This window comes from Neoarius graeffei, chromosome 24 (assembly GCF_027579695.1).
Source record: "Neoarius graeffei isolate fNeoGra1 chromosome 24, fNeoGra1.pri, whole genome shotgun sequence".
Taxonomy (NCBI): domain Eukaryota; kingdom Metazoa; phylum Chordata; class Actinopteri; order Siluriformes; family Ariidae; genus Neoarius; species Neoarius graeffei.
The window spans coordinates 49121686-49138929 of NC_083592.1; the positions used below are offsets into that span (position 1 = coordinate 49121686).

The window sequence follows — 17244 nt, forward strand, 5'->3', positions numbered from 1 at the left end:
AGTGCTACATTACAGGTAGATACTTCGAATGGAGCCACATTCTCTTCTCGTGGCGCAATGGAAAGCGTTCACTCTATCGTCCAGAGATCATGTGTTTGAATGCCGATGATACCACTCCTATATATGGCCGGGAGGCGAGACAGCAAAATTGGCCGTCTTGTCTGGGTGGAAGGGATGGCATCCTCCCTCTCTCCTGTCAATCACATGAACAGTAGCCAATCATGCGCATCTGTGAGCTCATTTTCTGAGGTAGTGAGTAGATGACGCTTTCCTCAGAGTGTCACGTTGCCTTCAGATGAGGCTGTCTGACTTCATGTTTTTCAGAGGAGGCGTGTGTTTAGTCTTCACCCTCCCTTATGGTTGTATACATGTACAACTATACATTTATATAAATGCTTTATAATATTGCATTTTAGCACTTTATAATATACAGTATGTTGAATAACTTTGGGGAATAACCATCTCTTCGTCTTTTTTTTTCTTTCTTAAACATGCAAGTAATGCGAAATTGATTTGTTTGAAGTCAGAAATAAGATATAATGCAGCTTAGCATGCTAGCCATAGCATGTTAGCATGCTAGCTGTTAACATTTTAGTAAGTTAACCTGAGCATGGTAGCATGTTAGCTGTTTGACTGCTAGCAATCAGCATGTTAGCCTTAGCATGCATGTTAGAAGTTAGCTTATCAGCAGGTTTTCAGTTTGCATGCAAGCCTTAGCATGTTAGCATGCTAATGGTTAATGGTTTGCCGTATCGGCACGATCACACTGTGAGCTCAGCCATTTAAGACAGATTTTAAAGCGCGAGGTCTCATGTCCAATCCAGTGACTGTTGTTGAGCCTCTGCTACAGCTGAGCAAGCACACTTTGTATTTTCTCTGCGGAAATGCAGTCTAGTTTTTCCTTTTATCTCTCACATTCATATCAGACATGATAACATATAATGTAGAAGCTATAAAAATGAAACCAGTAGTGCGTGTGGTTTTTTTATTTTATTTTTGTAATGCTTTATTATCCATATAAGCTTTCAGGATATCACGGACACTGCATGAGTATTACAGATGATGCATTTCAAATAAATAGGATGACTGCTTTTTCTCGGTACAGCTAAGTTTAACCAGTATGTTGCTTTATAATAATAAAATAATAACCTAACAGCCAATGTTTAGTTCCGCCGTGCTGCTGCACATATACAGGCGATGGTAACAGACTCGAACTCCAGGGAGTGGTGCAGGCATCCCGGGTTTCTCCTGAGTACTGGTATTTTGATGGAGATTGGGATGCTCTCTACGCTGAGGCTGCCATCCACGCCGTTACAGGAGTGTTTCGCAAGGCACACGGCTTCGTGGATGACTTGCGGCACACGCTCCAGATCAATTCTCTCACTGCGGATAAGAGAAAGGCAGAATGCCAAGCTGGTTAGTCGGAAAAGTCAGTCGGGTACTTGAGTGTTGCGTGGGCACATGTGATCAAAATGATATGTTAACAGGAACGGACCTGCACAAACAGGGTTTTAAAAAGAGGCTTGTGGCGAAAATATGCGAGAAACTAGCGGATAAAGACATTCTGACGAGACGTTACCAGAACGTTATGCTCGCTCTTCTTTCAAAATCCTCACATAAGAGTTGCAGCACTGATTACAGTCACTGTACACTTGTCTGTCATCATTCATACAAGATTCAGTACTAAAATCATAAACTTGCCTTCAGTCAGTGCTTTCTAATCTGCTTCTGTTGTGTTTGGAGCAAATTTTAAAATATTGTTTGACTGTCCATCCCTGAACACTGGACTGACCATGTCATTAAAGGCAAAACGATTTGCATATTAATCTAGAGTTAGCACTAAGGTAGGTAATTTAGGACGAACCAACAAGAGTAAGCTAGATTTTGAAAGTATCCAACTGAAAAATCCCACCCCTTCCCTTCAGCTCTCTCACCAAAGCCAATCCTCTGAAACACATGAACGCGCACTGCCTGACTACTGCTAGAGGATGAGTCCACGAGAGAGAGCGTGCCTTACGGGGAGGAGCGTAGCATGCGATCATCATATCGGCGTACCTCATGTCTCATTCACTTGGAAGAAAACCTCTAACATTATCCGAACAGCTGTCGTCTAGCTCACTAGCTTTAGCAATATACCTGTAATATGTCTCTCTCGCCTTGTGCAAGACTCTGCCCAAGCGTGTGCAGGTACTCAGACAGGCAAGTAGGCCGTCCAACCATTTCATTTGGACCGAATGAAATGATCAGACAGTCTTTTACAGCTCTACGACTGTCACGGATGACGGATTTTTTTTTCTTTTTATTGTCAGAGCATTTTTAATCATTGCTGTCGAGATGTAAAGAAAATTTCAAGAATTATACAAAAACGATCTACCCAAGTTTGAACATTTGGTCTTGAGAGACATCCGGGATTTATTTTGTAATGAAATTCTGTGTTTATTTTGTTAGCTCAAAGCTGCTTTCTCTAACCTGTCTATCTATTTTCACTTTGGCGAGCAGGTTTTGAATTTTCTCTCACCATTGTTACTGCACTAGCAATGTGGCATCAGAGAGGGACACAACCACTAACTTTTCACAAGAATAATAAAAATACCACACTAACCAGAGTCACTAAACGCATCAGAAATATTTCAGTAATAAAATGTAATTTCTCTAATTTCCATATGGGATCAATAAAGTCAATAAATAATGTAATGTAATGTAAAGGTTGGAGTTTTCCTCGAACCGAACGTGAGCTGATTCTGCTGCAGTACTCACACGTAGGTCCATGCTGCCAGGCTGCGCTCGTTGAGGTGACTGGGCAGGTCGGTAACTTGAGTGTAGTAATCCGTCAGACTGGGTATGCAGGTGGGAGCTATTGCCTCGTCCATTGCACAGCCCACAGTGGGATGGCACAGACCCGGTGTCAACATCAGCAGGGTCAGAGTGAGAGGAGTCAGGAGCTGGGAGGGAGGGACGGATGGAGGGAGGAGAGATGGAGATGGAGAGAGAGATATAGAGATGGAAGGAGGGGGATGGATAGATATGAGAGAGAACGAGAAGAATAAAAATCATATGCATACATTATGTATAAGCAGATCCAGCTCCTTTTTTAATTAACCTAAAATTGCATAATGAATGAATTTTGATTTTCTCTACATATCACTTGTCCATGTGTAGGAATGAGTAAAATTATTTTTTTAAAAGGATAAAACATTATACCTGAAATAAAAAAAATATTCCAATGTTTTTTTGAAAATAAAATCTTAGAAAATATCATTTTTGAGCAAAATAGAGCAATATACTTGACAAAACATACACGGTACTTTTATATTATTATTATAAAGAAAGCAAAACAATTTTTTTTAAATATAAGTTGTTTACTTGAATCTGAACAAAAATTTATTTTTTAATTTTTTTACATTTTATGTAGAAAGTTAGTAATGATGTACTGTATACGTTCTGCATTGATAATGACAAATAGTGTAGACTAGATAGTGACAGAAATCAGAATAATTATTTAGGTTCAAGTGATTTTACATCTCATGCTTTTTCAAGAAAGAAAGAAAGAAAAACGTTGTAGACCAAAAAAAAATGGCTTTAAAAATAATTAAATGAAATGTCTCATCTCATTATCTGTAGCCGCTTTATCCTGTTCTACAGGGTCGCAGGCAAGCTGGAGCCTATCCCAGCTGACTACGGGCGAAAGGCGGGGTACACCCTGGACAAGTCGCCAGGTCATCACAGGGCTGACACATAGACACAGACAACCATTCACACTCACATTCACACCTACGGCCAATTTAGAGTCACCAGTTAACCTAACCTGCATGTCTTTGGACTGTGGGGGAAACCGGAGCACCCGGAGGAAACCCACACGGACATGGGGAGAACATGCAAACTCCACACAGAAAGGCCCTCACTGGCCACGGGGCTCGAACCCAGGACCTTGTTGCTGTGAGGCGACAGCGCTAACCACTACACCACCGTGCCGCCGTAATGAAATGTTTCAACTTAAAATACTATAAACAGCAATAAACCATAATAAATGAAACAGAGTCAGTATTTGGTGTGAGACGACCCTTTTGCTTAAAAAAAAATAGTAGTCTGAGGTCCAGTGAGTGCAGTTTTATATGGAAGGAAATGAGCTGTAGGTTTTACTGAGCATCTTCCAGAACCAGCCACAGTTCTTCTGGACACTTTGACTGTCGCTTCTTCATTTTGCCCCAAAACCCAGCAGCCTTCATTATGTTTTCTTTTTTAATCTGAAAAGTGCTTGCTTATGCTGCTCAGATACAAACTTTTTTTTTTTCTGTAAATAAGACGAAAGAAAGAAAGAAACCATAAATAACACAGACAGACAGAAAGAAAGAAACCAGCCACAGTTCTTCTGGACACTTTGACCATCACACTCGCTTCTTCATTTTGCCCCAAAACCCAGTAGCCTTCATTATGTTTTTCTTTTTTAATCTGAAAAGTGCTCTCTTATGTAATATGCTGCTCAGATACAAACATTTTTTTTTCTGTAACATTTAATTTTGTGCTGCAAAACGAATGTTTGGAACTCCTCTAAAATGTTTTTGTACTGACTCGATAATGTACAAATCATAAAATAGAAATTTATAGCAAAGTTCGTAGGAAAAAAAAATAGGAGGCCTAAGACTTTTGCACCGTGATATAATATATAACCTTAAATTGTCTGCGGACACTGTGCATGATGGTCGTGATTTTAAAGTGCTTTACATATAAAAGATTAAGTTCAGCCTTAAAAACACTGATTTGTTTTGCCTGTTCTTGTTTAAAGATGAAACTTTTTACTCCATTGGATTGTATCTTTCATAAATCGAATTACTGGTTGTGTATTAAGATGTCTCGTATGTTATGTTATCTATACCTCTGATTCTCCATGACACAAAATTTGCCCTCCATGTTGAACAAATCAGGCTTGTTTAAAAATGCCATAAACTTTCCTGATACGCAGAGAAGCACCAAAAAGTCCGGAGGTCCATTCTAAAGGAAGCAGAGTTCACTAAGAAAGTGGATCACTTACCTGTTGCATGCTGTTCTGCAGCGGAGAGGTGGGTAAGATGGTGGTGAGGTGCCTGGCGTTAGCACGGAGATCTGCAAATAAGAAGCTGCAGGTCGAGACTGATGCTGTTTCCTTCCTATTTATATATATCTGTCCTGAATAAGGCCCACCTGAGTCATTAAAAAAAAAAAAGTACCAGGGATGGTAATGTCACTGCTGACCCCTCATTATGGTCCCTAATTTGCAAATGAGAAGCTCGACCTTGAGTGAGACATGACAACAGAACTTTTAACCAGGAGCCACTTGTCCACATCATCCACATCCTTGAGTTTGCATTGATGGAGTGAGTGAGTGATGAGGGAAGGGGATGCTGGAGGCAAGATATTGTATGAATCTCTACAGAGGATGCGTCATCTGTTGCTTTTCCACTCGTTCACCCATTCATTCATTGGATGGTTGGGAATGGAAGCATGTCCGGCTGTACCTGTGGGAAAAGTTTTGATCAGTGTGCACTGAAAGAGGTCGACTTGACAAAGTATGATCTAGGAATGTAGACCTCTACCACCCAGAAGATTCTACCTCATGGGTAGATCATGGGAGCAACATTCACTGACGCAGACACGGCTGTTCGGAGATGTTTCTCAGTTTGTTGTCGGACAAACACGAGCATATATCCACGTTGAAGAGCTGTGTGATTGGGTGATGATGATGTGATTGACGAAGCTAAGTTATTTATGTATGACAGGGTAACGGAAATGGATAATGAAGCATTACGTCACTGGTCAGAATAAGCTTATGGAAACAGAGAGCAGAATGGGCGAGCGAAGATACATTTCAAGGATTTAATGAACCAAAACAAGTAGCAATCAGAACAGCCTGTACCAGATTTGAGCATGCCAAACAGATATCTGTATCAGTGCTCTCTTAGATCTTGAAAAGATCTGATGCATGCTTGCAACACCGGACTTTCCTCGTCTTTAAGTTTGAGGTCTTGCAATGATACAGCTATAGAAGTGGCATTTACAAGTCGTGCCAGCATACCAGTCGTAAATAATTTTTATGAGAAAGCTAATCCAAAGATTACTATGTGTATGTGAAAAGGTGAGATGGGAAAAGGTCCCCTAAGGACTTCTTGATTGCTGTATTGCTCCTGTCCTTTCGGGTGAGACAAGAAGTAGTATGCGTGATTTGGGGCACTTTTTTCAGACGACTTGCGTGAATCCACTGTGGCTGGGAGTCAGCGAGGGCAGCTGTTCTCGTCAGTTGTTCGTGTTCAGGCTGTGCGCTAATCCTCGATCGCTTGGAAGAAATGTGCAAGTAGGCTTTTCTGCAGGCAGAGGGAGAGACACGGGGACATGACCATGTACACTGTTCAAGTTTTCAATCAAAGCTTGAGTAATCACCGACAGTCACATCCAGATCACCTGTAAATGAAACACCGGGGTTACTTTTGGCCCAAGGTGTTGGGAATGGTCGGCCCATTATTACGTCAAAAGGAGACAATTTGGATCTCGAATTGGGAGTCATTCTAATTTCACAAAGGATAGACGGTAGAAGGTCAAGTCCAGCATTTCTCAACCTTTTTTCAGTCTCGGCATCCTTCAGAAGTATGCAAATTCTCAAGGCACCCCCATATAAAATATACGCAGTCACGTTGACCCCGGCAGTGACGTTGTGACATGGGAAAGGGGGCCGTGAGACAAATTTTGATGAGGCGGCGATGATCTGCATTAGTGTAACTATCGTTTTTTGGAATTTTAATTTCATCTCCTCTCATTATCTCTAGCCGCTTTATCCTGTTCTACAGGGTCGCAGGCAAGCTGGAGCCTATCCCAGCTGACTACGGGCGAAAGGCGGGGTACACCCTGGACAAGTCGCCAGGTCATCACAGGGCTGACACATAGACACAGACAACCATTCACACCTACGGTCAATTTAGAGTCACCAGTTAACCTAACCTGCATGTCTTTGGACTGTGGGGGAAACCGGATCACCCGGAGGAAACCCACGCGGACACAGGGAGAACATGCAAACTCCGCACAGAAAGGCCCTCGCCGGCCACAGGGCTTGAACCCGGACTTTCTTGCTGTGAGGCGACAGCGCTAACCACTACACCACCGTGCCGCCCTGGAATTTTAATTTATTTTATTTATTTCAATGTTAGAATATATAATTTTTTGACAGCACCCCTAACGAAGCCAGACGGCACCCTATGGTGCCGCAGCACCCCGGTTGAGAAAGGCTGGTCAAGTCGACCTCAGTAGCCTGAGTCTGGAGAAAAGATAGGTATAGTCTGTCATGAGACAAAGAAAAACGAGAACACATCAAATAGGTGATTCAGAAACATACAAGCAAGGTTTGTTCTCTTTGGCCACCCATTTAGCGACTTGATCTGTTAAGTGGTTCCCACAGGCCTCAGACAAGTCGCTACAGTCATGATCTTTGGTTTTGACGATGGACAGTTGTTCTGGGCAGGGAGCATACTTCTAAAAGATGCATGACAAGAGATGCATAAGATTATAAGTTTACCTTCAGTGGCCTTAAAGCCACGTAAGTGCCAGGTTTTCCCAAAAGGCGTAACGGGACTCTGTATAAATAGTATACTCACACAGGTGAATCTAAATCACTGAGTTTTGAATAAGACCCATCAACAAACACATGCACATCATGCTCAAAGGGAGCCTGAGACATATCAGACCTCAGTCAGTACGTTTACATGCACATCCAAATCGAGCTGCTGTCGGTAATCGAGCAAAGGGTCCCAGCAGGGGTGCCAGAGAAATCCAATCCTACATGCACACAAGGAAATCGAGCTATTGTGTGAGGTACATTGTGCACCCGAGCCACAGGTGGCGCTACACGCCCCATCGTGTTGGTACACTTCCGGTTGTCGTCGTGAAGAAGAGCTATTCAAGAGTATAAACAAAGTTATCAGCAGTGTTGCCAGATACTGCTGACGTTTTCCAGCCAAAACATGTTCAAATCCGCCAAAATGCACTTAAAACCGCCCAATCTGGCAACACTGGCAGTTCCGTGTTCACAAGTTCTGTGCTCAAGCTGTTAGGCTTGCTCTAACAGACTGTATGGCTACAAACTGTCCGGCGCAGACCACTGTTTTGTAAGACAACTTATTTTGCACAATTGTATATTTTTCTAAAGTCCATTTTTTGCTTACAATTTAACTTGTGTCTTAATAAACACACAAAAAGTTCAATTGTTTTGTTTTTATTGACATTCTTCAGATGTTGGACATTATATACACACACACACACACACACACACACACACACACACACACAAATACAATGACTTGTTTATGTACACAATTCACAGCTATGTAACAGCTGTACAGATGTATTTGGTGATACAGCAAGTGAGCTAAATTTTAACAGTGCAAACAATGCCACAAAAAGAAAAGATTCATGCCATTGTCATGATTCGTTGTCATGTCGACCGAGGCTGTTGTGTTTCCCGCTTGTGGTCTCGTCACTCGTCACTTCCGGAAGGGGCAGTGCTGAAGTAAGTAGCTCGAATAGGGCTCAATAGGGTTTACATGCACTAAGTAGCTCGGCAGAAATCGCATAAACTAGGTCGTGTAGCTCGATTCCGAGAAATCAAGTTCGGTTCAATTTCAGCCGAATTAAGGTGTATACATGGCATTTTGAACTTCGATTTCAGTCGAGCAACGGCAGAAATTCGATTCTCTCTATGTGCATGTAAACGCACTGACTGACGAGGTGGAGGTAATTTCATCTAGACAATCGTATTCCGACCATGCTGGATCTGGGCTGGACCTGTACAGTATATGTCCGAACTCACTGGGGTGTGACACCTAAAGAGTCTGAGGCACCTGATTCAAAATCTGAGGAATGGACACTTCAGTGCCTGTGGTGTTCTTCAGGTCATGTTCCGGGAAAACATCCAGGAGCAAAAGATTGGTTATCTGGCGCACTCAGAACAGTACAGCTTTGTTCAGAACAGATGGAACAATTGAGATTAGTTAAAATATCATGACCTAATAGATTAAAAGGGGAACTAGGAATGATGATAAAACGATAAGTACTTAACATAAGTTTACTGACGTGATGTTTAATTTATAATGAATATGTTTTTGTGGTGTTCATTCTTTTTTTTTATATATATATATATATATATATTTCTGAATATCAGGTACAATAACTGTTAATCCAGCATTCTAGAGAGAAATCTAGCAGTTACTAGATTTTTTTTTTTTTTTTCATTTTCATGTTAGAAGCTCTTATTCAGCAAGATTTTATTTTAATTTTAGAAAGTTTTTTTTTTTTAAAGAAAAGATTACAACTTCAAATTCCATACCAGGTCTAGAAATTCATATATTTTTTCACCAGCCAGCCGGACTAGTTACCTTCCAAAGTAACTCGCCAAACAGAAAATCAACTCGCCAAAATTTGTTCATGTATGAATTTTACTTCTGTCGAAAATAACACGAAAGAGAGTAGTTACCATTGTTCATGACTAATGTGCATTTATTTCAAGACCCGAGTATTTTGATACTGTTGTTAAATACATAAATGAGAACAACACAGAGCACCATAATATATCAACAAATAATATATTGGAAAACTTGGTGTATGAGTATTGAAAACAAATATACTTACTATCATGACTATAGCACCCAAAATATGTCCAACATGCTTTCTGTGTTTAACCATTTATGAGAGAGAAAGCATTAGGAGCTTCATATTGACTAGGAATCAACTTGAAAAAAATTAATTATTCCATAAAAATCGTATCGCAACCAAGGCCTACCCTGCTCCCACGTTTGCTTGTAAGTCCTTTGTCGTTTCTCCTTCTCGTACGCTTTATCGGCGGCCTTTCTCTCCTCTTCAGACCGAGGTCGCTTTGTCCCCGTCTCTGGCGGTTTCTGTACATCTTTCAGAAAATTCCACATCGCAACGTAGCTTTGGTAAATGTAAACAACAACAAAAACACGTGTTTAAATGGGCGATAATGTAGCCACATCTATTGAATTTGATAACGTGATTACCGCAATATTCAACGAGATGCGTTATATGCATGCGCAGTAGTGAAAAAACCGACAGCCTGACTTGTACACGATATGATTCGGAATTCTTCGGTATTTTCCGTCCTGCCGATAAACACATCGATTAACACAGACACGGCACACTTAATATGTGGCGGCTTTAGTTGACGGTGTGTCTGAATCTTTGCTTCATATATATTTTTTATTTTCAACTAGCCAGCCGGGCTGACTAGTGATAGGAATTATCTGCCAAATGACAAATTAAGTCGCCGCGGGCGACCGGACCACCGCGAATTTCGAGCCGTGCATACCGTGTCTCAAGTCTTGCAGTTCACTTCCTCAGTGGTCATGTCATCATCTCAATGGGAAGCCATGGCCTAATGGTTAGAGAAGCAACTTTGGGACCAAAAGGTTGCCGGTTCAATTCCCTGAACCAGCAGGAATAGTTCCCCAGAGCGTCTGCTAAATGCCTGTAATGTCCTGTCATGTCATTGAGGGCACCTGCAGTGGAAATTGTCAAAAAAGATGCTTCATTTTCATAAAGCAAGTTATTCGAAAAGATTGTTATGAAAAAAAAATGCTTACCGTCCAAAGCATGCTCGTTCCACGCAGTTTTGAAACGTGTAAAGAAAGTATTCATTCCAACGTTGTTTAACACCTGTTACTTGAGAGAGATCAGAAGCAGATTGAAATTTATTCTTAACCGTTCAAACATTACAGCTCGTTTAAAGTGGACAGTGTTTAAATTTTTTTTTTTTTTCAGGAAAGAGAGTCGACTCAGAGCCAAGACATACCGATGTGCTGAATAAAACTCTCAGATGCTTTTAACACAGTGGAGCTGAAGGAGGCAGTGAAGCCTGCGCTTACAGATTTAGTCAACTTTATACTTTTTGAGTTTGAGAGGGAAGTCTGGGCTGCTCTGCTTAGGCTGCTACCCTCGCAACTCGGATCTGGATAAGCGGTAGAAGATGGATGGATGGATGGAGTTCCTCTTTTCTCTGTCAGTGTTATCAACCTTTTTTTTTTTAATGAGTACGGCCATGGTAGCTTATCATTTACCATTAATGCTTAACAAATAGTTCTCATCAAAAGTACCTAGGATAAGTTGACCATCCATCCATCTAACCAACCAACCAACCAACCAAATGATCAGTGAAAGGCTGCACAAAATGGCCAAAGCCCTTGTCATACATGAATTGATTTGGAGTCTTAGATTTAGGCCCTGTCCACACGGCAACGGATTCAGGTGAATCTGATAAAATTGTTTAGCGTTTCGGCCTGGCGTCCACACGGCACCGGCGTTTTGGGTGCCCCAAAACGAAACCTTTTGAGAACGGGTTCCAGAGTGAAAAAATCTGGCAACGGCGCCGTTGCGAAGTCGTCTGGATGAGTAGAACGGATTTGTTTACGATGACGTCACAACCACATGTGCTTCACGCCGGGTAGAAGTGTAACAAACTCGATGCAAGTTGTCAACAAATCCTATAACTTGGTTCATGAAACGCGCTTACAAAATATTTTCACTGTGAATATTTATTGTGTAATGGTGCAAAGTGAGAGAGAGTGAGAGAATAGCCCTTAGGGCAGAGTCTTTAGTCCAAACACTGCGGAAGCAGTACCAAACCGCGCACCGCCCGTGCGCTTTCCAAAAACAAAAACAATCCCGCCAGCAAAAATAGGGGAAAAAAAAAAGGAGTGATCTCACCTCTTCAGATGTTGGTTTAAGTCCGACAATACATTCCTCAAAAAGGCTAATGCTACAGAAGAAGGGGTTTATGCGCATGCGTCTACTTCTATTGTTCTGGTGTCTCCGATGGGACCGTCTTACAGCGCACGTAGTGGTGTGGCATGTGTATTGCATCGTTTTCAGCAAGCGTTGCGTTGCCATATGAACCTGAAATTTTACTGATCCGTTGCCCATGTGGACGCGATATTTAAAAAAAAAAAAATCTCGTTGCCGTTGTCGTGTGGATGTAGCCTTACTCTTAGATTCACCATTTCCACCCATTTTGACACACACACACACACACAAAGGAGGAGAGTTTCCCCGGCAGAGTGAGGCCAAATTTCAACAACATGGTTCCCACGGGTCCTTGAAATCCTTGAAAGTTTGTGAATTTGAGAAAAAAAATCAAGACCTTGAAAGTTTTTAAAAATCTACATTAATGAAGTTCTTGAATTTCTATATTTTGTGCAAAAATAGAAATTGAAGACCCTCAGACAACACTGCAACAAATACCGTCATTCATCATTAGCTGATATAACCTTTGGCTTGGTATTAACTTTGGCAAACCTTTCTTAAGCACTAAAATGTGGAGTGACCTCCACAAACTTCGCTCAATGTTAGCTTTCTTGCCGCTGTTCAACCTGCATCATTCGACTTCAGTTACTCATGCACGCATGCGATGGTGACGGTGACTGTCGCACTTTCTTGAGGCATGTGGCATTTATTTGTCTATTCATTTGACCATGGTTATGTTCATGAAAAATGTGTTGCGTTGAGAGGCTGATGCTAATGAAATAAACGAGCAGTTACTTTGCTCTTCAACTCGTAAGACTCTTTCTCGACACATTGTTTTGCCGTGCTGCATTAGAGAAGGCAAGAGACCACATCATCTGCCATCACTGTCAAAGCATAATTGAAAAGTCTTGACACGTTCAAGCCTCTCCCTCATTTTAATTGTTGACTGTGAGCTTTTGTAAAGACTGCTGGTTCTCGTTATAAAAATTCTTAGTGTTGTAACAGTAATTAACCTTGATCCATGTCTCAAACTATGGTATACTGTGTCGGGTCCTTGAATTTAATGGAATTGGGCCTTGAAAGTCCTTGAATTTGATGTTTAAGAAGGTGTGGGAACCTTGAAACAAATTATAATATTGGGAAATAATTCTCAGCTTGGGCGGCACGGTGGTGTAGTGGTTAGCACTGTCGCCTCACAGCAAGAAGGTCCGGGTTCGAGCCCCGTGGCCGGCGAGGGCCTTTCTGTGCGGAGTTTGCATGTTCTCCCCGTGTCCACGTGGGTTTCCTCCGGGTGCTCCGGTTTCCCCCACAGTCCAAAGACATGCAGGTTAGGTTAACTGGTGACTCTAAATTGACCGTAGGTGTGAATGTGAGTGTGAATGGTTGTCTGTGTCTATGTGTCAGCCCTGTGATGACCTGGCGACTCGTCCAGGGTGTACCCCGCCTTTCGCCCGTAGTCAGCTGGGATAGGCTCCAGCTTGCCTGCGACCCTGTAGAACAGGATAAAGCGGTTAGAGATAATGAGATTCTCAGCTAAGAGTGTATAAACTTTTCAGCCTGTCTCTGGGAACACCATTGAGACCATATCCAGACAGTATATGGCAGCTTTAGAATACAAGTGGTTGAGTAAGACTCAACGATCTTCTTACTCCCAGAAACACTCTGAGATGAGGATAATTTGGGCAAATTGGACAAATCAGAATCCAAGGAATCAAAATCTGCCAGATCAAAATCACAGGCTCTTCCAATTGGCCCGAGGAAACACCATAGGACTATTTATACGATGCCCATATGTGTGCGATTGGGATAACCAAATTCCAGATGGAAGAAGAGAACCCAGTGTACTTAATGGGAAAAAAAAAGTTTTTACCTTCCACAAGCAAGTACGCAAGTCAAGGAAAACACACCATTTCTATTCACTTTGCTGTGTTAATTAAACAAAATTTCAGGACATGTGTCTTGAGATGACCCCAAGCCTTCTGTTTACCTTAAAATATACAGAAAAATGATTCGTAGTGTTGAATAGTTTGCATTAAAATGCTTGAAATACAAACACCTGATTTGAGTCATTTGAAAATTACGTAAATTTTTTGTTTATATTGTAGATTATGATTGTATGGTACAACTGTAACTTCGTCTCTGTGTGTTTAACAGGCAGCTGTTCGAGCCGTAAAGGTCTGAATGGCGCATGCTCGGTCCACGAGTACACAGGATCCTTCGTGGGCCAAAACGTGCGCTATAAGATGACGTCAGTTTGCGGTCACGTCATGAGTCTGGATTTCACAGGCAAGCCTTTTTATCTCCTTACAATTAAAAACAAAATGTTTTTCAACCCATTTCTCCAAAAGTTTAGACGGTTCGTAAAGTTTACAGACCCCTTCAGATTTTGATTTTTAATACATTCACAGCTCTTTTTTTTTTCCATTGTCGTTATGGATAAGTGTTTACACAGTACACAGATAAAATAACTACGCTGAAGACTCGTTGTTTATTAATATTAAAAATAGTTTTGTTTTTCTTCTTGCTTTCTTGTTATCTGTTGACACACTTTGTGTGCGTTCTCTGTAATAGGGAAATACAATAACTGGGACAAAGTGGATCCTGCTGAGCTCTTCAGTAAAGCACCGACTGAGAAGAAAGAGGCCAACCCAAAACTCAGCATGGTCAAATTTCTACAGGTAGCATTTCCCAAATTTCTTCCCAAATAAAAGCATCACATGAAAACCTAAAGAAATTTTTCAACGGTACACTGTACCAAAACTTTTGGCAAGATGATTTTTTTTTTTTTAATCACTTTTGGGTGATCTTTTTATCATCATCATCATCATAAATAAGATAAAATATTCCTTTACTGATCCCTGTGAGGGGAAATTCAGGTGTTTCAACAGCTCAAGTACAGAATAAAATATTGATAAATGTAGACTGAGTTTAAATAAAAAAAGAATAGAATAAAAATATATGGGTCTGTCTCAGAAACTGGGTACTGTGGGGGTACCCCACTAAATATACTCCCAGTCAATAAACTATATGGTTTTGAATGGTGATGTTGGTTTTAATTTGGAATAAAATGATGAAAGAAATAATACAGATAAATCTAAATCTTTGATGTGAATATTCAGAATTTGGCAAAAATTCTGCAAATTTGTGGAAAACTGGCAGCTTGATCTGGGACATGATAAATGGTTGACTACATCACGTTCCCTTAAAAAGGTTGTAGTCCACTGAAAAGTCTACAGTTATCACTAATTGTATTTTAAGTTGTAACTTTATACACCTAAGGATTGGTGCGCTCACAGAATAATCATAACCGTAATAAAACATCATGCAAAATATTTGATCACCGTCGTAACTCCATTTTCCGCAAACCCAAAACCAATACGATCGTGTGTTTTGATCTAAACGGAAAGCCTCAGGGTCGAGATCACTACCTCACCAAAAGTAGGAACTTAAAATCACTATGCCATATAAAATAGTTATAAATCTGCGATTTTGTTTTTTAAAACGAAAGCTGAAAGTTAGGTATAGAATATGTTTCTTACGGAATATATTACGATGGTAGCTGGTCTTCTATGAATTTCTGAGCTATAAAATGAGTTGTGGTCTATTTTTTACCGTAGCGTGTTATTTGTGTACGGGGAAGGACACACATTAACAATTTGCATGTATAGAATGGAATTTTCCACTCCAACAGTTAGAAGTTGATCGTGCTTCCATTTGCGGTCTTTCTGTTACGCGGGTGATCTGTTCGGACGTTATCGCTGAAAAGGTGAGTTTTGACAGTTTTATTTTGTTTTAGTCTTGCAGTATAAGGCAATAGAATGTTTCTTTTTCATCTTACTTTCATATTTCGTAGTGTTTGTGTATTTTTGGCCAATATTTTGCAACCAGTGGGCGGCACGGTGGTGTAGTGGTTAGCGCTGTCGCCTCACAGCAAGAAGGTCCTGGGTTTGAGCCCCGGGGCCGGCGAGGGCCTTTCTGTGTGGAGTTTGCATGTTCTCCCCGTGTCCGCGTGGGTTTCCTCCGGGTGCTCCGGTTTCCCCCACAGTCCAAAGACATGCAGGTTAGGTTAACTGGTGACTCTAAATTGACCGTAGGTGTGAATGTGAGTGTGAATGGTTGTCTGTGTCTATGTGTCAGCCCTGTGATGACCTGGCGACTTGTCCAGGGTGTACCCCGCCTTTCGCCTGTAGTCAGCTGGGATAGGCTCCAGCTTGCCTGCGACCCTGTAGAAGGATAAAGCGGCTAGAGATAATGAGATGAATGAGATGAGATTTTGCAACCATGGTCAATTTAGATCGAACTTTTGATAGAATCTACGGCCAGTCATTTTGCTCCGCCCCCGCCTCGCGCTCCGTCCGGTGCAGTAGTGATGTCCCGTTGCTCGCGCGCCACAGCAGAGACCCGCGCGACCTTCAGCCGGTACAGTCGCTGTTCTTTTACCACCGCAGTTATTCTCATCTTTCCGGTGTGTTCTTGATCCATTGTGTCCTATTTCGCCATATCAAATACCCAAAATGTATCATATTATTCATATTTAAGTGAAGAATCAATTCAGTCATCATAACTTGGCATTTTTAACCCAAGCGATCAAAAAGAGGAAATTTATCCAATATTTTCACTCATCTGTGAAGGAGGGGCTTTAATTCTTCATGATGGAGTTATTTTATATGGAAATCAATTTTACAGAAGCATTAGAATTGTAATAAAAAATTTTTCCACAGTGGAGGCCAGATAAAGCAAGATACTATCTTTATTCTTATTAAACATGACAAAAGAAACATTGAGTGTTCGGTAAATGCAAAAAAAAAAAATAGTAAAATTAGAAAATTTATTTTTTGACCATAATGTCCCAAATGAGAGACCAGTTTCTGAGACGGACCCGTATATAAATAAGGACGATTGTGCACAAAAGACAGCAACAAACAACAAGAACTGGTAGTGGCTCTACATCCACTAGTGGTGTATATAAACTAGTGGTATAGAGCTATATAAAGTGACCCAATGATGTAGGTATTCTGAAACGTAAGCAGTGGAACTGTAACAATCACAACATTGCAACATGTGATAAGATGCATGATAATAGTGCAGATAAAAAAATTATTATGGAAATAAAAAAAGGACAAAATATACAGAGTATATAGATATGGGCGCTGGGTCGCTGGTCAGCATGATGGCAGTCTATGTTCTCCGCTGTTATACAGTCTGATGGCAGTGGGCACAAATGAGCGTCTGAAGCACTCCGTCTTGCTCTTGGATGGCTTGAGCCGATGACTGAGCAGATGAGCTGCCCAACTGCCACAGTTCCTCATAGAGAGGGTGAGAAAGATTGTCTAGGATGGCTCTGATGGGGTTTTTTTTCCTACCCCGACTCCAGACCGTCCAACTCCGGACCCACCACAGAGCTGACTTTCCTCACCAGTTTGTTGACTTTATTGAGTTTGAGTTTGTTAGCCTCTCCAGTCCTGTTGCCAC

The 17244-nt window shown here is 41.2% G+C and overlaps 1 protein-coding gene across 1 annotated transcript in view; it reads left to right on the forward strand.

Moving 5' to 3' along the window:
* top3b (DNA topoisomerase III beta) overlaps window positions 1-17244 on the forward strand; it is a 61868-nt gene that overhangs the window by 12520 nt on the left and 32104 nt on the right. Inside the window, exons 3-4 of the mRNA XM_060907420.1 lie at window positions 13927-14058; window positions 14344-14450. Of these exons, the coding sequence (XP_060763403.1) occupies window positions 13927-14058; window positions 14344-14450 (239 nt within the window). The remainder of the gene's footprint in view (window positions 1-13926; window positions 14059-14343; window positions 14451-17244) is intronic.